Consider the following 27,193-nt stretch of genomic DNA (forward strand, 5'->3'; position numbering starts at 1 on the left):
AAAGTGCTTACCCATGGGCACGGATGTTACAATTATGTACGGGCCCTCAGAAGTACCCGTATCTTCCGTATTGTTCAATAAAAAGCATTTTAATCCGATTGATGGCCATCTCCTTCGTATTTTTGCCATATGCTTTCAACAACGCTACCCTATCGGTTGGGAGGTGTATTGCACTCTGATATAAAACTATGACAAAATGGCCACCGATCGGATAAAATAGTTTTTTTTTAATTGAACAATACGGAAGATACAGGTACTTCCGAGGGCCCGTACCGAATTTTAACATCCATGGCCATGGGGTAAGCACTTTATATTTGAAATCTGAACGTATATGTAGATGTACGGGCCAAAAAGAGAGTAAGTGCAAATGCCAGGTTGAAGTTCATCCATGACGGTCGTGTATCCATGGTTTGGCTGGTCTTGTAGCAGCAGGGACATACGTTTTTTCAACTACTTCCGTCCTGGTCCCACTGGTTGCAGACAGTCCAACGTTATATTCCCATCATCAATCATCAACCACGTCTACTCCAACAGGGCACCATGCAATCTAAGGCCATGAAAAACAACCTCCAGCTCTGCATAGACAACCTCCAAAGCAGGTTGTTCGAGTTAAGTCGAGACCTGTGGAGCTGTCCAGAACTCGCGTACCAGGAGAGACAAGCTCACGATAGACTCGTGAGATTCTTCTCCACGGACGATCATGCTTCTGCTTGGACTGTCGAAAGTCACTATATGCTGGAAACCGCCTTTCGAGCCACCTGGGGTCCGTTTGGTGGGAAAGAGCTAGACGGGGTTTTGAACGTCGCGTTCCTGTGCGAGTACGACGCGTTGCCAGGCATCGGGCACGCCTGTGGGCACAACCTGATAGCTGAAGTGGGCGCTGCAGGTGCACTGGGGCTCACATGTGCATTAGAAAAAGAAGCACATTTTCCTGTTCGTGTAAAGGTACTTTGTGTTGAAGAAAACAAAATTATGTATTTTTTTCAAACAACACTATTACAAGTACAAGTCTTGTATTCAGAATTTACTTGAGTAAAAGTACAAAAGTATTGGCCACAAAATGTGCTTAAAGTACCAAAAGCAGAAATTACTCATTATGTAGAATGTCCCATTTCACAAGTTAAAAATCCTTTGAAAATAGCAGATCTACGCATTGTGAGCTTGTAGATCGGCTATTTTCAAATGGCAAAATCTACAAAGTAAATAGTAACTAAAGTTTTTCTAATAATTGTGAAAGTACAATATTTGCCTTTGAGATGTAGTGGAGTTGAAGTAAAAGTACTGCAAACTGGAAATACTTCAGTAAAGTAAATACCTCAAAATTGTAAAGTACAGTACTTGAGTACATTTACTTAGCTACTTTACACTACTGGTAACAACAACATATTATTTGATGCGTAAACCATGTCGTCCTGCAGGTAACAGTCCTGGGTACTCCTGCAGAAGAGAGCATAGGAGGGAAGATTGACCTGATAAAGGCAGGAGCCTTCAGAGACATAGACCTGGTGTTCATGGCTCACCCAGCTCAGCAGGATGTTGCCTTCCTGCCCTGTACTTCAATCATAGAGTAAGTAGATTTAGAAATTACTTTGTTTACTGTGTCAACATCCATTTCTCGAAGTTTTTTTGTGCTAGAGATGTTGGCTGATTGGTGTCGCTAAAGGAAAAGCCACATTAATTCAATAGGGTTACAAGTACAATCTGCCCATCCCATTAGGTGATGTGTGCAAATTTGACATTTTGACCTGAGGGTGGTACTAGACTCCACTAGAGTGAAGCTCATGAGGCCAAATCAGTTGGGGCCTGGGGGGGTCATCCTCTCAGGAACATGAAGGTGCACAGCAAATTCCATGGAAATACAGTCATTTTCAAGATGTGTTGTTTGGGAACAAATTGGAGGACAGACATTGCCGCTAGGGCTGAAAATGCACTGCGATGCACCCCACAGTCTGTGGATTTACCGCATTTGATAGAAAATCCGTTATTTATGGAGACACGCCGACACTGGCGTGTGACAAAAGTATAAAATCAGGCTTATGGTTTTGCCATTCTTCCAGTCGACCCTAAAACCTGTTTTTTCTTTTCTTTTTTAATATTGTGTAGCGTGACTGTAAAGTACCACGGGAAAGCATCCCACGCAGCTGCCTACCCTTGGGAGGGAGTGAATGCTTTGGATGCTGCTGTATTGGCCTACAACAACCTTTCTGTCCTCAGGCAGCAGCTCAAACCTAATTGGAAACTCCACGGTGAGGAGAGAGCAGGCGCATTTGAAGTTCTAGTTATTATAGTAGTGATGATCAGATAAAGGTGCCTACTGTAGAATAAATACAACATCAGTTTATGGTGCCTTCAGTCACTGTGGTCTTTACCTCTTACCTCTTTTCACAAGCTTTTAGTTAAAGGGCAAGACCACTTTGGTAGAGGTTTGGTTTGTGTATTTACCTTGCCATGGTGTAACTCCAACAGTGGACAAGAAATCAAAAATAATTGCTCCATTGATTAGAAATTGATAATTCAAAATATGCTCCTCATTGACTTACATTGATCACTGAAACAGCTCTCAAAGTCACTCTTTTAGCACATAAACGAACGCAAGTTGATTCAGACAATATAGAGCATCACAAAATGTTTTTGTAATAGAAACATTAACTTCCTGTTTTTCCTGATTTTTATTAAGAAGAAACCCCGGACTGGATCCCCGGATCCGGATCTTCAAATAGTAAAAACAGCAGGAAGTTGACATTTTTATAAAAAAAATAAACAGTACTGGGTTTGGTGATGTTCCATATTGTCTGAATCAGCTTTGTTTGTGTTTGTTTATGTGCTGAAATAGTGACTTTGAGAGCTGTTCTACCGTACAATGTAAGTCAATGAGGAGCATATTTTGAATTATCAATCTAATGAATGGAGCAATTCTTTTTTATTTCTTGTCCACCTTGGAGTTACTTCATGGCAAGGTAAATACACAACCCAAACCTCTACCAAAGTGGTCTTGCCCTTTAAGCAACATTATCGTAATTTACAGTATCCTTTGCTATTGCATGTTTGCTTTTCTTCACTAGGCATCATCAAACATGGAGGGGTGGTGCCCAATATTATCCCTGACTACACTGAGATGGTGTTCTACCTCCGCACACCATTCATGAAGGAACTTTCTGATCTTAAGGCCAAAGCTGAATCATGCTTCAGGTCAGCCGCTATGGCAACTGGTTGTGAAGTATGTATGCTTCAAAACTGTGCTCTTGCTTCATAATGTTAGCTGTTTTGCGCTCTGTCTATCTAACTGATAATTATCTAATAATATCATTAGGTGGAGATAACCTACCCAAACCCTGCCTACTCTAATATCTTACCCAATGTCACCCTGGCAAACCTCTATGAAAACAATGGGAAGGCATTGGGAATTGAGTTTCAGGAAGAACCAAATGACTTCTGTGGTAGGTATAAACAAAAAAAAAGAGTCCTTGAGCAGTGAAGTAGATATAGCAATTCAATTCAGTACACCTGCAAAGATGCAGGACCAATAGATTTAGAACTACTTTAGTAAATATATGTTTTGTGTGTGTGTGTGTGTGTGTGTGTGTGTGTGTGTGAACTGTGTGATAAGTGTTTGTTGATATTGATTTGTTTATTTATTTAACAGGAACTAAACTGTTGCACCAGAGCCATGTAGCTAATTTGCATCTTTTATTGTATTTACTTCTAGCTGTCAGGGGTGGATTTATGTATGGGCGACATGGGCAGCTAGGGCGTGATGTCACGGCATTGGCCACACCACCAGGTCTTAAGTCAAGTCTTAAGACCTGGTACTTAAGAGGCGCAAAATAGGGCCCTTACAGTACGTCTCTCTCCAGAGTCCCCACTGGAAGCACGAGGTATAGGGAGCAAGGGGGCACCTATCAAATGGCATACTGTACCTATAACTTAATACAATACTAAATCGATTACGAAAAAAAAGTTCTAAGACATCGTGTCTAGTTTAGGAAAAAGAGGAAAGAAGAGGAGAAATACATAAAATATAAAGGTATGCAGTAATGCAGCTATGTAATCTCTTATTCTCGCCCAGGGCAAGCTAGAACCGCCACTGCTGGCTGTGCTTACCATGACCTTGACCATGACACTGTAAAGAGTGTTCAAGGACTGAAATGTAGATATTTTTTGACAGGTTGCACAATGTCATCCAATTCCAACCAATATTCCTGTTGCATTCATAATAATTATCTTGCAGGTTCCACTGACTTTGGTAATGTATCGTTTGTAGTACCTGGTATCCATCCCTTCTTCTACATTGGTTCAGATGCACTGAATCACACTGAGGACTACACCAAAGCAGCAGGTAAGTTACATAATGTACACATTTGTTATTTTGGGAACAGGTGTGTGTCATTCGCTTAGCTTTTTTCCCCCTCCTTTCCAGCCCAGCAACTTTATGCATTTTCATACTCCTTTTTCCTCCAGGAGCTGAAAAGGCTCAGTTATACACCCTGAGAACCGCCAAAGCCCTGGCTATGACAGCTGTGGATGTTCTGTGCTGCCCTGATCTACTTCTGAAGGTGAGAGACGACTTCAATCAAGCTAAACTGAAGCAGGAGGTGAAATGACAGAAAGCCAGTGATATGGCTCTGTATTATTTATAATCAATTACTGTAAAATCAGTATCAGTTTATGGCCGCGCCCTGATTTACTCAAATGTTTTGATACATAGACATGCATGCTTATCCAACTCCAGGCACAGGATTGTAACCTAGAGGCATACTGTACCTCAAGTTTATTTATAAAATATAAATATGCTTGCATGCAGGGAGTGTTGCATATAAATAATGCTGGTGCCACTGTTCCATGGACACTGCTAATAAGTCCTAATTAAATACATATCACCTTTTCAGAAAACATCACATTTATTACATAAGGTTACATAAACTCTTTTTTCGGGGGTAGTACTTACATTCTCATATAACCTGCAAACCCGAAGTGAAAGGCAATCTGCCAGAAGATATTTGTGTATTAAGCTGAAAAATACGTTGTAAAAACTAACAGCTATTAGGCTACAGTGAACCTAAATGCACTAAACAGAGATGAGCTTCAGTTGTATAAAAAAAAGAATCTATGTATAAGTGAATAATGGTATATTCCTGTGTACTAATTAAAACTTTGTAATTTCACACTAAAGTGGTACAGTGGCCTGACGGCAAAATAATTGCATTGATACAAAAATCACTCGAAATTGATAACACCTACTGAATGATACTACAGTACTGTTGAGGTTGAGTATTACCTGACCATCAGGTTTTGAGATTTCTGTTCGGATCTCAATGTATGAGATCCACATCGCCAGTAAAAGGTAACGTGCACAGGCAGCATTTAAAAACAAAAGTTAAGTGTCGTTGTACACTGTCGGGCATAATGCTCTCTGCTGTTTGTTTTGAGAATCACTGCACGTAGACCTGATGGACAATGTAGCATGTACAGAATTATATGTCCATGTCTGTGATATAGCCTTTAGGACAATCCCAAGCAACGATGTCCACCTGTATTTCCATTTCCAAAATATTTACAACCACAAATTGAATGGTTTGACGGAGTGCCAAAGCCAATGACGTCGACAAAACTAATGTGTCAAATGTTTCTTGAACACATTATTGAAGATCATGTTTAGTGATCGGTTTTAAGTGGCTGGGTCAACAAGGCAATTGTCCCTTTATGTCTCATGAGCAGTCTCTTTGTTTCCGCTGCCTCTCAAGAAAAACATTGTGAGTATGCAATGTCATCTCTGTTGCCTTCCACATAGTCGCTGGAGTTCCACTGTGCATTGCAGTGTCTGAAACAGACAAGACTCCTCTAGACATTCTCCTGGACCCAGGGTTACGAATAGATGGACCAGTAGATTATATTAAAAAGTACATATGCACTTGGAAACATCCATCGTGAGTACTTGTCTATAGCATGGGTATCTATCCAAATGTTCACATAGCCCCTGGATGGCTTGACTTGACAGGCGATCTGGGCGATCTGGGGGTCATTCAATGCCACCTGGGCCAACATTCTCTCCTGGCGGCCACCGTTCTCTGGCATCCCATAATTCCCTGTGTTGTTGATGTCCATGGCGCCATATCCTGTGATTCGGGGATCCACCATCATCATCTCGTCAGGGTTGCCGATGCCACATGTACACGGCAGCTGTTAGAGAAGGCAGGTACAAAAACGGACAATCGGGAATTAAAAAGGACTCCAAAAATGTATGAATTCCTATTTCAGAAAATGAAATAAGAATGTGTTCATTTGTTGGATAGTACACTTTGTGTGTTTAAATACATTTGGCATGTTATGAAACATTTGCACTGGGGAATGGTCCTAAAGCCTAATTTATACTTGGTTGCGCATCTTATACTTGGTTGAGCATCATATTGCACTCCGAAAAAGCTCACAACACTTCGCAGCAGCACTGTTTTCGGTGCGCGACACCGGCACACAAATAAATATAAATCCAGCTTAAGGGAATTTGGCAGAGGAAGAAAACATGAGGTTTGTCAGCAATGTATTGCACAATATTTAATCCTAAAATAACTTTCCATATTCCAAGAGCATATGAAAGAAAACTATATTTATATTTAGTTTCCTGTCTCCCTACTATTCAGAGGGCTTAAAACACAAGTACAGGTTTGTTGCTGAATTAATCAGGGTTTGGTAAGTCTCTTAAAATTGGAGAATTCTGCAGCAAATTTCAAGTGATCAATTAGCAAATTCCAGGACTTTGCTGTTTGCTCCTTTTCACAGAATAAGCTGTCTGAGCAAAAGATTTTTTAACAGAATGTAACTTTACATTTGCTACTGGAAGCTTCTCTAGTGCAACCTTTTAGCTCGAGAACCAAGAAATGTGATGTCTCCTTGGGACCCAAGCGAATGAAAATAGCCGATCTTCCTCACAATGCGATGTGTTGTGAGCTTGCAGATCTGCTATTTTCACTACTTCTGTCATTTTATGGAATTTCTTCCATTTTGATTTCTTTTTTTAATGTTTTGAAATGCGTATAATAATTGTACTGAAACCAAAAAAAATAGCAGGATTATTTACTCACTACCCATAAAAATCGATCCCATTGTTTGGGAAACACTGCTCTAGTAGTGGATCCATATGCTGCAGCTTTATGAATAGTCATAGGGGACATTAAATGGTACTTACTCTCTCCCTTAGTTTCCTCTCTTTCCTCTCCTGTACAGTGGAGAGGTAGTTGACTGCTGCGTACTCTATCACCGACAGGAAGACAAAGACAAAACTGACCCAGAGGTAGATGTCCACCGCTTTGATGTAGGACACACGAGGCATGGAGGCATTGACGCCAGTGATGATGGTGGACATGGTCAGCACTGTAGTGATACCTGAACAGGATAATAAAGGATAATAACAGAGTAATAGCTTAGTTGTACTGCTGTCTGATACAACACATACCCAGCCTTTATTTGCCCTGGGAGAGGTAGCGTTAAAAGGATAGTGATAAGCATGTGCCGATTGGTCACTTACCTTATCAGCACTAGGAAAAATACAGCTGCAGACCAAGAAAAAATACGACTTTCACATACCTTTTAAAATATTAATGTTATATTATCATTAGCCTCGATCTCCAGGCTTTTATTGTTTAGTTTTGCTAAAAAATAAAAGCCTGGCCCAGCGCGTCGGTGTACTCGGTATGAGGAAGTGTTTCATTTCCCAACCAACCAGAGTGCAGTGTAACCTCACTCCGTCAAATGGAAGAAGCTTGCGACACACATTTTGTTTCACAGCGTACTTGCATCTGAGACTCCGGGCGCAGAATCGATGACAGACGGAGTTTCATTTTTTCAAGCTACTAGGCAGGTGATTGGATGATCCCGCCCCTAGCAGCCGCTGATTGGTTCGTATGCGCAGTGGTTCGGGCAGCTTTACTCTGTGAGCAATCCCAGACCCTCCTTCCTGAAACCAAATGCAAATGAGATTTCCAGAGGGAGGGGGGTTTACCAGGCTAAGTGCAGTGGGCGTCGCTCGTAATGTTGTGTTAACGGGGCGGGGGTTGACGGACAGATCGGTGAACCAATGGGATCAGGCGCAATCTCTCGCCGGCTCTATACACCCGCCCCTCTATACACGAAATCAGGAGCGTTGGGGCAGCCTATATTATCATTCATATCTTTAGTGTTTTGCCAATTATTTGGGGCCCACTTGCAATCCTCACGGCCCACTAGGTTGAGAACCACTGGCTTATCTACAGATGTTTTTTTTGGCTTTCATGCCTTTATTGATAGGATAGTAGTCTGACAGGAAATGGGGAGAGAGATGGGGAGTGACATGCAGCAAATGCCGTCGGGATTGGTACTCGAACCCGCAACACTCTTGTCAGGCTACTTTGGAGCCTAGGTGCCTGGACCGCTACACCAGTGGTCCAGGCCACCACTGGCTTACCTAACGGGACCCTGGCAGGGACAGCCCTGCGATCGATCCAGAAGGAGACCCATGATAACATGACCATCAGTGTGGCAGGGAAGTACGTCTGTAGCAGGAAGAAGAAGATGTGTCGTCGCAGGGTGAAATGGATGTACAGTCGATTGTACCACCCTAGAGAGAGAGAGGAAACCACAAATTAGTATGCACAGAACACTAGATGTAGACTACTAATCAATTATATATACTTTTATTTATAGTTCATCGTACGGCCAAAATGTTAGATTTATTTTGGTATAATTAAAATATATAGGTAGCCTGCGAGTTACTGTAGTTCTGGCCAGCATAACTCGAGAGGTTACATGCATGCTCATTCTATGTGTCTGTTTACAGCGTCATGCAAGATCCATACGTCATACACTGACGTGGTAATCAGCTGTCCAATTGGGCGGGTATTTAAGTTCTCTTGAATCGGGCATTCCATCCGCTTGTGTATTCTGGTCCACACTTGTATTCTCATTCTCTAATATTGCTTAAATATATTCGGTCTATAATATTGGTTCAATCTATTCGTGAGTTATCTGACAGAAATCTAGGAAATGAAAAAAATAAAGGGGATATTTACTCGCAACCCATAAAAAATGGACCCGCGACCCACAAATGGGTCCCGACCCACTTTTTGGGAACCACTGATCTAGAAGATGGACCCTGGCCATTCATTTCAATTAAATTTTGCTCAGCCAGCACATACGTCGCTAGGGACCCTGTACTTCTGGGTTTGGGCCCACCGGTTTGGTGAGCTCATGGGACCATTAGCATGCGCAGTAGTGTCCTTTACGCGTCATGTCATGTTTTGGGACCAAACCGGCCCAAGCTTGCCGATTTAGCCACTTGTAAATCCTTGCCTCAAAAAAATCCCACGCCGTAATGACAATAAAAGGCAGCTCAGCTTTTAGCATTTATTTCTGCCGTATCAATGACATAATGTTGATTATGTCAGTCACCTCCAAATTTTGCCAAGGTGTCCGCTTGAACTGACCCCACTAACTTCCATTATCAATTTTAATATTTCAAAAATCTATGTGAAAAAAAAGCCAAAACAAATTGAAGAAATGTGGCGCTGATTGGCTTAGTGGTTTGTCGAGATTAACTCCCGACAAACAGACACACAGAAAGATACACTCACAGACAGACCCTCTTACAGACGGCTAGCCTTTTATAGAGCCATGCCATAAATTCCATCAAGCTTGAGTCAAATCTGCTGATGCCTGAAAGCATCTGTCACAGATATCAGAGAGGTTTGTATAAATCTTCGATAATCTAGCTTTACTGAAATGGATGCTATGAAATAGTTTGACTTCAATGAGGCTAAGCCTTCCACAAGAGGAGGATGAGTTTATCGCATTTAATGCATCGTCCCACCATCGGAAAAAAGCGATACCCAGTTAAGGAGTATGGGTAAACTTTATTGTCTCAGAAGGGAAATGTGTCTAGTACAGTGCAGCGGTCCATTGCTTCACATGAAAAACATCACAAAACATAAAAGAGACATTTGAATATACATTTAACATTTACAACATGATGGCTTAAAAAAAAGAAACTGTAAGAATTAAAGTGCTAAGTGCTTCTTGCCCATTGCTCTATGCACTAAGATTTAGCTTTAGAGTTCTGCAGCTTAAGTAGTTAATTTTAACGTCTACTCTGGCTTTTGTGTGCACCCCAGACAGTTTTTAAGTTGCTTGATTCAATATTTAGATATTTGATATTCTTTTATCTGACACACACCCATCCTATATCCATTGTCTGGTTCTGGTGAATATCAAATATCATGTTGAATGTCAAATATCTAAATATCTAATCTAGCAACTTAAAAACTATCTGGGGTGTGCATAAAAGCCAGAGTAGACGTTAACATGACCCCAGAAGTGTTTTAAAGTGAAATAGCCCTTTAATAGAGGCTGGAACAATGATAGCTTCAAGCAGTTTGATTTGCATTTTGGCACATGGAGTCTTTCTGAGGGCAGATGTGTGTTTGTATTCAGAGGGGATGTTGATGTTGATGTTATTTTTGTTTCTTGTTTCATGACTGCCTGCTCATACATGCTCTGTATGGGCTCATAGTCTTCTTCCCTTTTACCTTAGCTGTTTTGTGCAGGGTTGTAAGCCTGCTTTTCAATTGTTTTAGGTTTACAAACCATTCTGTAATTCTGTATCTATATTCTCTATGATTGCCCGGTAGAATATCAACATGATCTATGAGATCATCGATGAGAAAGCAAGGTCTCTGTGGCAATCTATTATACAGAGTATTAATGTGTGTTTTCCAGCAAAGAAGGTTGTCTATGGGGACGCCAAAGTATTTATACAAGGACACCTGAATAATTGTCTGGTTTTTGATGGCCACTGTCTCATGGTCAGTCACTTGCCTTGGATCAAAAACAATTTCCTGTGTTTTGTGTCACCATGGGGTCCATGCATCTTTGTGGAAAAGGCTCAAAACTATGAGCAAATCTTATAATGTGATTATAAATTATAATTATGACTTGTGGCTCCCCTGTATGGCTGTATATGATCTCTGACAGCTTCGCATTGACCTTCACTTTTTGTGTCCTATTAGTTAAAAAAGAATAAAACCATCTAATCTGAGTAGTGTTAACACTCATCTCCTTAAGCTTCTCTAAAAGCAGGTAAGGTTTATAATCAATAAACGGTTCAGCCAGCTGTAAGAAATTAAAGTGCAAAAGTGCTAAGTGCTTATTTATTGCACATTGCTCTATTGCTCTAAGATTTAGCATTAGTTCAGCAGCTTAATAGAGGCTGGAACGAATGATAGCTTAAAGCGGTTTAATTTGGCACACGGAGTCTTCTTCCTGAGGGCCTAGGTTCATATTCAGTGAAGAGGAAATGTTGAGAGTCTGTAATGATTGTTGTTGCTTGTTTCACGACTGCCTGCTACATGCTATGTATGGGCTCATAATCTTCTTCCCTATATTACCTTCATACATGTAGCTGTTTTGTCTATGCTGGTAAGCCTGCTTTTCACACCATACAAGCGTTTAACTGGGGTAGTTTTAACACTCATGTCCTTAAGCTTCTCTAAACTAAAATCAGCACTTCAGTGTCCCAACCTGTCTTGATCTTATGAAGAGCAGGGGTAGTCAGTCACTGCTGATAAAAGATAATATGGAAGAAATACGACCTTTTGAATCAGTAACTGCAAAAGAATATGGTCCATGTCTGAGGGTGACAGAGCCTTTGGAAATACTAAGATGTTGGATTTAGCAAAGTTCCCAGTGCTGAAGGTTGAATGTGGAATGTAATTGTGCAAAACTAGCAACCTGGCAGTGACTGGTGTCTGGTGACCCAGACAGGATAGGCCTTGTCTGTGCTGTTCAGCAAATATTGACTCCATCTTGGCTGGTTGAAAGAGTTGATTTACAGATAGGTATAGTGGCAGAGAAGTCTAGCCAAACTAGCCAAACAGAGAAGTCCAGCCAAACTGGAGCAGTGCTGTCTAGGTTTAAATGGATGTGCTACACACCAGGGATTTTATGGATGAGGGTGGCAAGAGTTAGCTTCTAGCTGAATCCAGTTAATATCTGTATCCGAGGTTCAGCACTATTTTATGCATGTTAGCTGCCCAGTAATACGAGAGAAAATCTGGTAGTAATGATTCAAAAGAACATGAAAAATGTATGTCTGGGCATCTTACAGTACAGTGTATTTATTTAATTTGTAGAGTGCAAAAATACCTTATTCAAGTGTTATACAATTACATTCTTTCTTAGCTTGATTGTGTTTTTTCCAATAATCTATATTCTATATTCAGGGATACCATCCCACATGTTTGGGGACAGGGACATCTAATCTCTCAAGACAGATTCTGTCAGCACCACTGCCCTAAACATGTAGTGTTGTTGTTAGTAGGAATAAACACAGAAGCACCCGGGAGGAAGTGGACTAAGAAAGGGGAGTAGCCAAACCGAGTTCCTGTTTCTACACTAAAAAGGAGGTGGTGCACCCTGAGGCAAAAACAAAGGAAAAGAAATATGATTTTTTTCCTTCCTTTTTTTTTACCGAATGGGTTCCCAGATTGGGGGACATCTGATTCATGTTTGGGGATCTGGGTTGGGAAGGCCTAGAACCTGCTGTATAGTGCACGTGGACACAATTCAAAGTAATAGGTCAACACGTCCATTGAGTTCAATAGAGAAGTGGTGCCCTGTTCTTTTCGGTTCCTCAAGCTACATACAGTAAGTGAGCAATCATGGTTGTGACTTCACTGTTGTTTTAGACTGCACACATTCCCATATTTGGAACATAATTTTAGGGCTGCAACTATTGATTATTTTCGTAGCGATTATTCTATCTTCTATCTACTTTTTGGATTAGTCAAATATAATGTCTGATTCACCGCTTACGCTCTGTTTTATACTTAATCGTACAACAGTGTTGCACAAAAAAGCATTTAGCATGCTGTGAAGTGTTGTGAGCTTGTAGATCTGCTATTTGAACGTATTTTGGGTATTTTTGAACATTTTAGAAGAAATTAAAAAAATATCCCCCAAAATCCATTATTTTATTCAAATCTATTACTTTTTGTTAATAATTGATTAAATCAATTAGTTAGATTTACTGTTGCACCCCTACATCATTTGAATGTGAATGAGATGCTCTGACAGATTTTTATTAGAATAGTTAAATAATTACACCCATTCATTTGCATTGAGGAATTGCCTGTGTTGCAAAATACCTGTGCTGCTGTAAAATGCAAGCTTTGTGGTGGTGTGGAACTTCTGGATGAGGAACTGGGATAGAGATATCCTTTCATCTGTGTTCAAAGACTCATTGCCCTTCTTCCAGTAGAGCATTAGGTCATCGTCAGTGTACGCATCTGCATGGAAAACACACAAATACACTAGTTAGTCATTTTTTATATTCAGTCATATACTATAATTAGTCATTAGACTGTTGTCGTGCGGCTCACGCAACCTGGATATATATTTTAGATTTTGTTTAAAAAAAAAAATCAGAACAGATTTATCTCTGACAAACAAAAGTGTTTGGTAATTGTCGAAAATGACTTAAATAATTAATTAATAAATAAATTGACCAATTAGACTCACAGCTCTCTATCTCCAGTGAGCAGGTCTGTGTGTCGAGAGGGAAGCGGCTAAGGTCCATGTTGCACATGGCAGTGACAGTGACCCTATAGGGACAAAAAATACAATTTATAATTTACAACGCTTTTATCCAGAGTGACTTACAAAGTGCAAGATTGGAGTAAGACGCATGAAATGTAGAGGTCAGCCTACTACAGCAGGATAGCAAACTTAGCATCTGTCTAAATAACATCCCATCTAAATAACATACATAGCATTTGTGGACATGCAAACAGCATACATCTATATAAATAATCTACATAGCATACATACAGTACCAGAATAATAGTGAGACATAAAGACAATATACTGTAGTATTTGATCAATTACAATCTTATTGTGTGATGTACTATTGTTATTCAGCCCCATGAAAAGGACTAGTAAGGGACTGAGGGTAAATGAATTTCAAAATCTTTAATTGGATTACTTCATAAGGCTTTTCACTGCAATCGGACACTGCATTCATGATTTGAGGCATTTTGTTCCAAAAATGTGTTTTGCTAAATTAGACCTACTGGTGGAGCTATAACAGGCCAATGTGAAAAGGGTGGCATTTCTTCATAGGCCTAATAGAAATGTGCGTGTGAAATTTCATGGAAATCGCAAGCTGCGTTCATGATTTGAGGCAAACGGACCAATCCTGCAAACTTTGGAAGCCAATCTTAGGCAATCAGGATGGAATATGGGAAATCGGATAAATCTGTGTTGATCACATGACTATAGAGATACTGTGTACCGATTTGTGTGATGTTTGGACAAAATCTGTAGGAGTAGTATCAATAAATGTGTTTTGCACATATCGGCCATATCGGTGGCGCTATAACAGGCCAATCTGAAAGATTTGGGCCAGAGGTTCTGAATTGGCATCCAGGGAGTGTGCGTGCACAGTTTCGCAGCGGCCGGGCCAACGGTGCCAGAGATTAGCTGGTAACGGATGGACAGGACGGATGGACACACGGACGGACGGACAGGGGGTAAAACATACTCTCTCGCCATGCCTTTCGGCCTGGCGGAGACAATAAAGTGAATTCAGTCAGTCCCTCCTAGAACAAATAGTGATGTGCCAAAGCTTAGACATTCTTTACATACACATACCATGTCTATCTGGCACAGTAATTGGCTTCAAACTGATGTCACAGAATTCTTATTGGACAAAATATAAATTCTACGTGTGTTGGCTGACCTGTACATAGTAAAATCATCTGTGTTAATTTATCCATATTCCTATAGACCAATTATTTGTTTACTAACATTGAGACTGGATGCACAGGTGATTGTTTCACGCAATCAATTCTCAACCTGTTGTTTTGGGGTGCGCTGATTTCAGCACACCCCAACCCCCTCTTGTGTGTTGGCTAGTGAGGCGCGTCCTAGCGAGACCTGAGAGAATGGGTTTCATTGCACGCATACTGGTTGCACGCATACTGGTTCTTATCAGTGTGACGTCGTCTGTTAAGGGGTCTATACAGCCTAATCCCCCTCTTTTCATGTTGAATTTCTGTATCCGCTTTTAGCCGTTAGATTTCTAAGTTGTTAATGTTCTATTTGCATCCTTTTAAATTGTGATTAGTTTTCCTTGCTTTCATTGCACAGGTTTCATTGCACGCATACTGGTTGCACGCATACTGGTTCTTATCAGTGTGACGTCGTCTGTTAAGGGGTCTATACAGCCTAATCCCCCTCTTTTCATGTTGAGTTGTTAATGTTCTATTTGCATCCTTTTAAATTGTGATTAGTTTTCCTTGCTTTTTGCTTTTAATGTGTAATTTGTCTGTGCAGCACTTTGTGAATTCTGTTTAGAAAGGTGCTGTATAAATAAAGTTATTATGATTATTATTATTAGTAGTAGTAGTAGTAACCGAGTACATTTGTACGCTCTTGTACACTCAGAGTTAAATGAACACTGGGTTTTACTGTACTCACACCTCAATCAGCATATATGTGAAATGCCTTCTCTATATTATCTTGCAAAATGTATATTCTAAAAATTACCACAACAGAGTAAAATGGAATCATCTAAAAAATCTTTTGTTTCAGTGCTATTGAAAGAAAATGGACACCATGACACGGTTGTTTCCGCTACAAAGAGGAGCATATATCACTGCTGCTTGTCTGACTGTGCAGCATGATAAAGAAGGTTGATCTTCTACCTGAGGCTGTAGAGCACGTTGCCGTCAGGGTACACCCTCAGCATGACGTTTTCTGTGGTGGTGTCATGGATAAAGGACCTCTTGGAGTGAACAAAGAACATATCAGGAACCCAAATTTTCTTAGCTAGGCGGCTGTCGAAGGTCATGCTCTGGTTGTTGGTGCTGGGGAACGCCAGGCGCTCGTCCTTCCAGTAGTGACGCAGATAAAGTGTCATAGTGAAGTCCTACACAGGAAACAAAAGCAGGACAAAGACGTTGATGAAGATCAGAGGTATAAAGCCTGATTTATACTTTGTTGTATGACGGTGTACGTTGCTGATCTACAAACTCACAAGCTTGTAGATCTGTTATTATTGGTGTGCGAAACCATCGTACGATGGAGCATAAATAAGTAATTATTTGAAAGATATCCAGTCTGGTACCACACTGGTACAGTAAAATATAACTACTGTATAATAAAAACACGTGGCCTCACTTCCGTTATACAATCGTTTAGCCTTTTACTTGTCTTCTGTCTATTAGTATTTTCATACACCTTCAGAACACCTGTAATAGAGTACGCTCTTAGAGCTGACGTTGTTTAGTTTATCTCCCTGAGATTATTATGATACTTATGTTGAGGGATTTAGTGGCGATCCCCCTATTATTTAGACCTTGTTTAAACCATTACTATCTCATGTCCTATGCTGCAGCATATCACTGTGTCCCCCTTTGTTCTTTGTTTTTTGAGTACCTATTCTATATATTTATAACTAAATGTATTAATCTTGGGAAACTTTAAATGTATTTTTGTTTATTGCTATTCTTGGATCTTGGGATGGGTACACACTGTTTATCTCCAGATATTCTTGACTTTATGTATTAGCCAACCTCCTGATTGAGTTGGCTGCATGTGACCTCACTTGCCCTATTGGGGTGAGCCTATCATTGCATAGTAGTACCTATATAAACCTCTGTGTATGCCCTTTTCCACTATATATGTCCTGATGAAGGCCTGAACAGGCCGAAACGTTGACGAGCAATACATTCTGGAGCTTTTTGCAACTACCAGTGTGTAGACTTTATTGTCTCCGCCAGGCCGAAAGGCATGGCGAGAGAGTATGTTTTGCACCCTGTCCGTCCGTCCTTCCGTGTGTCCGTCCGTCCGTGTGTCCATCTGTCTGCGAGCGGCTGATCTCCGGCACCGTTGGCCCGGCCGCTGTGAAACTGTGCACACACACTCCCTGGATGCCAATTCAGAACCTCTGGCCCAAATCTTTCAGATTGGCCTGTTATAGCGCCACCAGGAGGCCGATTTGTGCAAAATCCATTTTTTGATATTACTCCTACAGATTTTATCCAAACATCACGCAAATCATTACACAGTATCTCTATAGTCATGTGATCAACACGGATCTGTCTGATTTTCCATATTCCATCCTGATTGGCTAAGGTTGGCTTCCAAAGTTTGCAGGATTGGTCCATTTTGAACTAAATGCCTCAAATCATGAACGCAGCTTGCGATTTCCGTGAAATTTCACTCGCACATTCCCACTAGACCGAGGAAGAAATGCCACTTGAAAATTTTCAAATCAGCCTCATGGTGGCGCTATAAAAGGCCAAATTGCGTTTTTAACTGTAACTGCACCGATCTGCGTGAAACTTTGCACGCATACTCCCTAGAGGCCAAGGAAAAACATCTGCCCTGCATTTTTCACATTAGCCTTTTATAGCGCCACCAATACTTATACTTAGACTTATGTAAAATATATATTTTGAGATTAAGCCTTCAGATTTTATCCAAATGTCACGCAAATCGGTACACATGATCTCTATAGTCATGTGATCAAGATGGATCTGTTTGATTTTTCATATTCCATCCTGATTGGCTAACATTGACATCTAAAGTTTGCAGGAGTGGCCCGTTTTGAACAAAATGCCGCAAATCATGAACGCAGCGTCCGATTGCGGTGGAACTTTGCACGTACATTCGCACTACGTTGAAGAACAAACGCCACCCTTTTAACATTTCCCTATTATAGCGCCACCAGGAGGCCCATTTTTCTTTTTTATATTACTCCTACAAATTTTGTCCAAACATCATGCAAATCAGTACACATTATCTCTATAGTCAAGTGATCAAGATGGTTCCGTACGATTTTTTATATTCCATCCTGACTGGCAAATTCTGAACATTGCTGGCCCACAATAACCTAACTGTGCTCCGAGGAGCACTTTCTCTAGTTATTTTTCAACTCACTTACCATATCCACCTCAGAGATGGTATCAAGACTTTCAACCTGAACATCTACCCCAACAGGAATCGGAGGCCCTGAAATTGAATAGAGTCAAATTAAAGCGTATACATCTTAATATAATTATGTAAAATATGCAGAAATATAATTTCTTTGCATAAACATTAGCTGAATGTCTGCCCCTCATAACACCGATTGTGGTAAAAGTAAGAACGGATGATTCAATGCAGTGACAGGCTACAGTATTATACAGTTTTTGGAGACTGTATTGTGTGTCCAAAAGAACAGTGCGTTGCACAAATTTGGAGCACTGTTTTTGCTGGATGGCTAGCTGGGATTCTATTTCTGACCTATTTCAGCCTTTTCTGCGCTGCATTATCCTGCAGTTGTACAGAAACACAATTAGGTCACAATGGATCAAAGTTGATGACGCGGCGGATGACACACAGCTCTCCTTTTTTTTTATATCTGTCAGATTCAAATTGCCAATGGTGTAGCATCAGGTTGGGTTTGCTCAGATTGTGACTGTCCTAATTGCAGATTTACCTACCTAGTTTTCATTTAGCTTGCATGCACAATAGTCCTTGATTATATTTAATTCAAAATGCAAATAAAGATATAGACAGATAATAGATGACAAGTGAGATCATATCCCAATACGGTCATCTTCTATAGTAAAAATAAATAAAAAATGCTTGAGTTTTTTGTTTTGATTCATCAAGAGCCATAATCCTAGAATCTAAACAGCCACCATCAAATCCCTGTACTGGAAACAATCAGTGGTGGAAAGTAACTAAGTACATTTACTTTAGTACTGTACTTAAGTAAAACTTTGAGGTATTTGGACTTTACTTGAGTATTTCCAATTTCCAATACTTTTATTTATACTCCACTACATCTCAGAGGCAAATATTGTACTTTTACTCCACTAGAATTATTTGAAAACTTTAGTTACTAGTTACTTTTCAGATATAAATTGTGATATTATAAAACATATATTAACCACTTTAGCCCTATTTTATACATAGGCTAATTGAAAATAGCCGCGTTGTGAGCTTGTAGATCTGCTATTTTCAAACATTTTAGTACTTTTACTTTTGGTACTTTAAGTACGTTTTGATGCCAATACTCAAGTACATTTTTAATTCCGGACTTTTACTTGTAATAGAGTATTGGTACTTTTACTTAAGTAAAACATTTGAGTACTTTTTCCACCACTGGAAACACTGGAGTAGAAACGCTGTATCCACTCTGTTTATAGACTCTAGCTCTGCCTTTTAGCAGTGGTGGGAAAAGCACTCAATTTTTTTCAATGTAGAAACACTCTTACAAGTGAAAGTCTGGTAAGCTAAATTTACTTGAGTAAAAGTACAAAAGCATTGGCATCACAATATACTTAAAGAACCAAAAGTAAAAATGCTCATTGAGTGGAATGTCCCATTTCACAAGTTCAAAATGTATAAAAAATCTTTTGAAAATAGCCGATCTACAAGCATCGCAACAAGCTTGTAGATCTGAAAATATATACGGCTGAAGTGATTAGTGTGTTTTGTGATAATAATTCAAATCTACAAAGTAACTAGTAACTAAAGTTTTTCATATAATTGTAATGCAGTAAAAGTACAATTTTTCCTCTGAGATGTCGTGGGGTAGAAGTAAAAGTATTGAAAATTTTAAATACTGAAGAAAGTAAAAATACCTCAAAATTGTACTTAAGTACAGTACTTGAGTATGTGTACTTAGTTACTTTACACCACTGCCTTCTAGTGTGGCAAACACAGCACAGCTTGCAAGAATGGCGTCACTAAGTTGTCCAATCTCATCTCATAAGACCATTTGCACTGAACCAGTGACCACTATAGATAAATCATGTCCGGCTGGTCTTGAAGACTGATCAAGAAGACCTATCTATGCAGGGCCGGCCGCTGCCATAAGCAATATTTTTTACTTTCATATTGTAATTATGTCATGTATCTCCTATCCAACAACTAGCGTTATTATTTTCGTATGCAATAAAAAATTACAATGATTTTATAATGGGGGGGGGGCCACCAAAAAAAATCTTGCTTAGGGCCACGAAAATCCTAGGGCCGGCCCTGTATCTATGTTTCTATGATGAAAAGAGGTTTTATTAACTATATGTTTGTAAACTACATTCAAAACTCTCTCCAGGTTAAGTAAACCAAAATCAACAGTAGAATTCAACAGAGTGAATCAATAATGAATTGCCAGAACCGTTATGTTTATTCATATAAAAATAAAGTTATACATTGATAAAACGTGTGAGAAGTTAGTGGTTTACTGACCTCCAAATGCTGGTCTCATGGTAAAATCATGGTCGTCTATTCTTAGAAGCTGCTCAGAATTCGTCATTGGAGTTTTTGTCATGTCTGGGCTTCGTTTAAAAATGGGGCTGTTGAAAGAGAAAGGAGAACTGTTATTGAACTGAGTCAGCACTTATACGTCAGAACTGTGTATTCGTATTATTAATTTATTATTATTTTCTTTTTTCTAAACAAACCTAACCTTCCAGACTTTTGGCCTCCTCCACCCTCCATTCTCGAGGTCTCTCTTCTTGACCTGCTAATTAAAATTGTCTGTATTATAAAAAAAATCACACCCAGTGTGAAGTGAGCGGTGCTATTTATGAGTTATTAATTTCATCATGCATCTCGGTAGCCAATCACAGCACGTCCTGCGAAGTGACGTGCTTACATTTTTTACATTATTATTAATTTCATCATGCGTCTCGCTAGCCAATCACAGCGCGTCTGCGAAGTTTGAAGTTAATTTCATCATGTGTCTCGCTAGCCAATACGTTCTACAAAGCTTAGCCTATGGGCGTGTTTTCCACAGCATGGCGTCACAGCGAAAGACAAATTTACACGACGGAAAGAAAAACTTTCACCACGGATGGGTCCTAAACCCTCTTATAGGAGCGGTTGCACCACTCAAAAAACTATTTTAAATAAATGAGAGTAAATACTCGAAAATACAAATTTTCCTGTTTTATTTCTGATTAGGCTATTTTATTTTCTCTTAAAAAAATAGCAAATGTCCCCATTTTAGTCATATGCCAATTCCCCCAGTCCCTGTCACTGCCAACACCTACTGATGGTCAGGTGGCGAGGCCAGATGTGCCTTTAGATTTTGTGACAACACATTATTATTTAAATTCACTATATCAGTACTTTGCGCTCATTTATACAGAGGCAAATTGTATGTCCTAAGAAAATATATTTAAACCATTTTGTGTCCCTATTTTGGGGGTGTCATCATGATGTGCTGTGAGCTTTTGGATTCCTATCTTCGCTATTTTGTAAAGTTGTGGAAAGTATGAAATAGGGCTTAAGTGTTTCAACTTTAGTATTAATAATTAAAACTAAACGTTTACAGAGATAAGAGTTATGTCAACGTGCTGTAGAGGCTTTTTTGCACAGATGAATAGATGAATATAGGTGTGTCTTGAGATTTTGACTTGCCCTTTGGCGTGCCTTAGGCATAAAACGTTTGAAAACCACTGCCGTAGACAACCGCATCTTCTCCGATACACATGGAGTCACCAGCTGCTTCTTTTCACCTGACCGTGTTCCCACCCACGAACACGGCCAATTGTGTTCGCTGAAGCGGCTGGCAAAGCTGGGGGCACTGTGGAGGAATTGAACCCCGGTCTACGCTGTGGCTCTAAAAGAGGCGAGAACTGTCTGTCTGTCTGGGGGGGGTTTTCTGTCTGTCCTAGTCTAGTCTCGCAAACCACTGTACCAATCAGCACCACATTTCTTTACACTGCCAGTAGGCCAAGGCAGTACCTCCACATCATATGTTTTGAAGTATTTAACTATCATTTTATAATAATGCAGTCAACGATACTTGAATCATTGAATTTAGATGTCACCAGATGTATCAGCAGGCAGATCGTCTGGCTACACGAGACTACAGCCACAATGTTTTTAGACCCTGTCTTGTTTTGGATTTTTTTTAGAGCAGTCACTTCCTAAGGATCATCCAGTTGCATCATGGACATTTTATCCATAAATCACATAAAGGGCATACTGTAAGAGCATTTTCCAAAACACATCTTATTTTGAGGAAAGCCAGCCCTACTCTCATGTCAGTGTTCCAGAGGGCTATATCTGTATACTAGCCTTTTAGAGAATATTATCCAGGTCACAACAGATAGATTTTTCAAGTGTCCAAAAACACTAAAACGGATTAATGGCGTAGTAGAGTGTGTTGTGACAGACAAGGCCACACAGGCCTTGTGGCAGCCGCCAGAATTGTGCATGAAGGACAGATCAGAAAGACATGAGAGACGGAGAGAGGGAGCAATAGGTGAGACAAACTAACAGGGATTGGACACAAAGGAAAAAACAGACGGAGTGGCAGACAATTGGAGTTTGTTAGATGCTGGCTGCTGTGTTTAGATGGGCAATGACTGCTACTGCTCTCTGCTCATCCAGCAGCTGGTTCCTAATCCTCTTGGCAGAAATGCCCCAATCCCCTCACTCTTTGCCTACGCCACACAACAAACTGCCTGTCTGTCTGTTCATTCATTGGTCCCTCTGACCTGTCTCTCCTCTACTACAATGCTGCAGCTTTGTATGGTGAGGTGACTAGAGCATTGCCAGGGACACTTTCAAAGTTAATGGTTTGTAGCAGCAGCCAACCACAGAGACATTAATGCCTCCAGCTGCATTATTGTTATTCACTTTGCAAATACAAAGCAAAATGTGTTTTTCATTGTTAGGCTTTAGATAGACAAATCCACGGCTCGTGAATAAAAGTAAAGCCTGAACACTAGGGGTTTCCTTTAAATTCTTGTTGACGATGTATCAATCTGATGTAAAAAAAAAAAGACGAAAAAAATAACATAAACACAAATAAAGCATTAACCTTCTTGGACTTCAATCTCTTCATGTCTGCTTTCCTTACAAAGACTCTTCTCCCTATTTGCCTTCATAGTATGCTTTTGCCCAGAAGAAGAATTGAATTAGTGTCTGTAATATGATGTAAATTTCCACAACACATCCACTGGATTTTCTGTACAAGAGGATTGCAATTTCACGCCCCAAGCAGAGGGCTAGGGAAATGGGACACACAGAGAAAAAGATATGGTCCTTTATGAATATGGAAGCATTTTATTTGGAGAAAAATAAATGTAGCTTAAGTAAACTTCTTTGCATTCTCAGAATGAGTGTTGTGTCTCTACGCAGATATTAGGCTTGAATGGCTTCAGTTTGTGCAGATTTGATAGCAAGTGCTAGAAACAAGTCAAAATGCACTGCACTACACCCATGGTTATTGTTTAACAATGAGCAGTGCAGTATGACACTGTGAAATATTCGGTTGTTCCCATATCTTTCACAGATAGTTTCAGTCTTACTCCACTTATATGTACTTAATGATAATCTTAATCATCACCTGTCTGAGATTATCACTTTAAGTGACTGCAATTTAACAGTAGGCTACCTTGTGATTAAAATATAATACACTATCCCTGTTAACACAGATGTCTGTCAGTATTCAGGTGGGTCTTTTTTATGTCTCTTTGCAGCAGTTACACATTCTGACAGTTGGTGTAGTCCGTGGTAAGCAGTGGGGGTACATTCTGTTGATTTCATCGAAAGAGATGAGAATCTTAATTGCGAATAGATTTCTGGTCGTTTCTTTCCTCTGATCTATAAATAGCTGGTGCTGTAGCTGCTGTTATGAGAATGATACTGTGTCTAAAAGAGAAATGGCAGGGGGATTATGATATGAAAGGGTTTGTGGAATACATTAAGTGGGCACAAATCACTCAAAGCTGATAGTGATGCTAAAGGCATACAGCGCCCTAGCCTACTTTGCTTGCATGGGAGAAGAAGAAAATCCAAATCCAATTTATCACCTTCAATCATCAAGGGTGTGACTTCTTCACACAGGATATAGTGGGATTCTATATGTTTAGATTGATATTAAGTTACAGCATTTTTATCCAACAGGGACGTGAAAGGGACATCATAGAAAAGGAGTGTACTCTATGTAGGTTATCATGGACTTACTGTATGTGACAAAATTTCTGCAGATACGTTTAAGACCCAATAAACTGCAACTGGCGCACATATCCTATAGCAAAAATACAATCTCCTATAGGGAACTTTCTGATGTACTGTAACTCTTATTTGTTTGAAAATCAACTGATTCATTAGGGCATATAATTGACAGTGTAATGAAAGTTCAGGAGACCAAGAAGTTGCTATTTAACATGCAGCCAATTTTCAGGCTGCATATTCATTCAGTACAAAACTTTACTCCATGAAGAAAAACCTGCATTACCCTCTACCGTCTACCCTAATCAGTTTTGATGTCAACATCAACAGAATCAATAATTTATCAAATATAACATATGACCCACTGATCTAATTTAGCTCAGCCCATGAGCCCAGCTCATGTTTTAGACCCATAGGGTCATAAACAAGAAAGCAATTAGCAATTAGCCACCACAAAACAATATTAACCACTTCCTCCACCGTAAAATAAATAAAAAATAACAAATCCATTCCTACTGGACCAGTAACATGGCAAGAACACAGCATTTTCCAATAGCACATAAATAGATGTGGGGATTTAGGTCTCCCTCTCTCCTTTCCAATCTGCTGTCTGAATCAGAGGGGGGGGGGGTGTAGATGACCCACGAAACACTGGAAAACATCATGTAAACCTCCTAACAGCAATAGTGACACAATTCAATCCTTCTGGGGAAATACCGTGTGCAATTGAGATCCAAATCGGTATCCAACATATCATTTAGGAAAATGTCATATGTGCCATTATATGATCATGTGATTGTGAAGAATTGTATTACGCTATAAAACATTTTAAATATTCCACATCATATGACATTACCTGCTTTGTTTGTAGGTCTCCAGTTTATGACCGCGTGTTTGGGGGGATTTTCCGGCTGCCCCTACAAACCAGATGCAGAACAGCATAAGAACAGCATCCAGCTGCATGGTGCACATTCCCCAGAGGACGGACCTCTCCTATCAGTCAAAATCTGCTGCCAACTTGGACCGACAGCACTCTGCGTTCCTGAGACATTCTCTTCAGCACCAGGGGCCGATGAGAAGGGAGAGGGCGCGCCCGCAACGGCAGAAGCAACTCTCCTACTGTAGACTATTCTACGGCCTGACTGAAAAACATCCCACGGTGCTTAATCTCCACAGAGGGAAAAGCAATTTTGACTAAAGCCATAAATCCTTGAGCGTCAGATGGTACAGATTTGATCCCTCCAGTGGAGGATGTGCCTGCCTCCCTGTGCTGTGCTGTGCTCATATATCCTGCACTCTGATGTGTGCTCTACTCTCCTCTGTACCGCCCATAGGAACACCATTTCTCAAAATGATGCAGCATGCTCATTTGTGAGGTCAGTGGTTTGGAGCAGCAGAATCCCACCGGCACAATCCCACGGGCAAAGTGCGTGTGTGATGTGGGTGGCTTCTTAGATTATTTTAACCCATAATGGTAGTGTTTTATCTAGCCTTGTCAAAATGCCTCTGATCACAACTGTCCACACTCTGACAGCATCACGTTTCTTCATAGTAGTTGATGTTGGTGTTTTAACTTTTGTTTACACAGGATTCATTAACATAATAATTATCATAAACTGTATTTATTCAGCACAAAGCAGTATTTTGATGGGAGAGTATAGGAGAGTATAGAGACACCTGAGACATTTAGCAGACGCTCTTAATCCAGAGCGATTTACAGTAAGCAAGGACACAAGATAATACATCATAATACATCATAATACACATAATACATCAAATGCATAAAAATTGTAATTTAATAATAAAGTAATACATAGTAAACCAATAATCTAATAATAACTAATACATATACGTAAACCAAGAACCTATCATCAGCATACATTGAAACTATACACATCTGTCTACATAACATGGTATCTAAATTACATTTTAGCCTTTGCATAATCCTGCAAGGTCGTCAAGGCTAGGGCAAGTGCTTTGGGCTGAGATGGAGTCTGAAGAGGTGAGTCTTCAGATTACGGCAGAAGATTGGGAGTGAGTCAGAGTCTGGGACTTGTGGAGCGTTGTCCCGGATATTTTAGCGAAGGTTCTGTCAGCTTCCCTGTGTTAGCTGATCTGAGAGAGTGGGGGGGGGGGGGGGTTGGAGGGTTGGAGGCTTTGAAGATACGGGGGTGCCATACCTTTGGTTGCTTTGCAACGTCAGTGTTTTGTACTCTGTGCGGGCAGTAACTGGGAGCCAATGGAGGGAGCGGAGAAGGGGGGTGACGACGTGTGAACATTTTGGCTGGTTGAAGACCAAGCGTGCTGCTGCATTCTGGATCATTTGGAGAGGCTTAAGTGCACATGCCGGGAGGCCGGTAAGGAGAGAGTTACAATAGTCAAGTTTTGATATGACTGATGCCTGGATAAGGATCTGGGCTGACTCCTGGGTGAGGAAGGGTCTAATCCTTCGAATGTTATAGAGCCTGAACCTACAAGATTGAGTGACCGCTAGATAACAGACCAAGGCTATACTAGAAAGCAACCCCACAACAGAGAAAGCTTTATGATAATTTAGTGACTTGGCCCCTTTAGCCTCCTCAGATAAAGATCCATAGCCTACTGTACATTAATGACAGCAACAAAGATGGTACAAGTAAAACTCGGGTGTTTGTAATTAAGATGTTCCCTCTGCTTGAGCATACAGGCAATATTACAATAAATAGTGTATAAAGAAATGTGTACTGTGATGTTTTCTACTTAGCCTGTTGACACATTTATTAAAAATATCTAAAGTTTTAATACCACTATTCTAATTCACTGTAAATTCTGGAAACTATGAAGCCATTGTTGTTTCTACAAGCATTCAATGTGGATCTTTTGGATATGAGCAAAATCTGAACTCAGTCCAAGTATGAAATTGATTTAGGCTACCTTTAGTGAGATTTTGCTGTTAAAATTTCACCTGATCAGCAAAAGACACTGGCTGACATGGTTGATTTATACTTTATTGTATGACTGAGTTGCACGCAGAAAATAGTGAAGTATAAACCAGGCTTTATTCTGTATTTATTTATTTTTACTTGGAACTCAAACACTTTATTGCCAGTAGTCCTATGGGTAACCGGAACGCTCAACCAAAAACACACTGGCCCCCAACGGCAGACCACTCGTACCGCTTGGCGCAGAACGCTCGCCTCCTGTGGGGGGACATTAAGTCCGCTTA

The 27,193-nt window shown here is 40.2% G+C and overlaps 2 protein-coding genes across 3 annotated transcripts; one reads left to right on the forward strand and one right to left on the reverse strand.

Annotated features, from left to right (window-relative positions):
* The first annotated feature begins 637 nt into the window (after window positions 1-637).
* Window positions 638-5,085, forward strand: LOC308074204 (peptidase M20 domain-containing protein 2-like). Of its 2 annotated transcripts, none has more exons than XM_080413547.1 (7): window positions 638-945; window positions 1,419-1,567; window positions 2,104-2,246; window positions 3,063-3,217; window positions 3,311-3,437; window positions 4,229-4,336; window positions 4,459-5,085. In XM_080413547.1, exons 1-7 carry the CDS (start codon window positions 733-735, stop codon window positions 4,599-4,601), a joined length of 1,038 nt encoding a protein of 345 aa, XP_080269673.1. In that variant the 5' UTR covers window positions 638-732; the 3' UTR covers window positions 4,602-5,085. The 2 variants fall into 2 exon arrangements, with proteins under 2 accessions (XP_080269673.1, XP_080269674.1); XM_080413548.1 differs by having other exon boundaries at window positions 4,262-4,336.
* A 777-nt stretch (window positions 5,086-5,862) lies between these two features.
* LOC308074424 (gamma-aminobutyric acid receptor subunit rho-1-like) lies at window positions 5,863-24,960 on the reverse strand (the record flags this gene model as incomplete). Its single annotated transcript, XM_080413865.1, has 10 exons — window positions 5,863-6,177; window positions 7,181-7,377; window positions 8,435-8,587; window positions 13,167-13,307; window positions 13,540-13,622; window positions 15,726-15,949; window positions 17,969-18,036; window positions 20,266-20,372; window positions 20,486-20,539; window positions 24,845-24,960. The coding sequence occupies 10 exons, from the start codon at window positions 24,958-24,960 to the stop codon at window positions 5,863-5,865; spliced, it is 1,458 nt and encodes a 485-aa protein (XP_080269991.1).
* Window positions 24,961-27,193: the final 2,233 nt, after the last annotated feature.

Source organism: Gymnoscopelus braueri (genome assembly GCF_963280865.1).
Source record: "Gymnoscopelus braueri genome assembly, chromosome: 19".
Taxonomy (NCBI): domain Eukaryota; kingdom Metazoa; phylum Chordata; class Actinopteri; order Myctophiformes; family Myctophidae; genus Gymnoscopelus; species Gymnoscopelus braueri.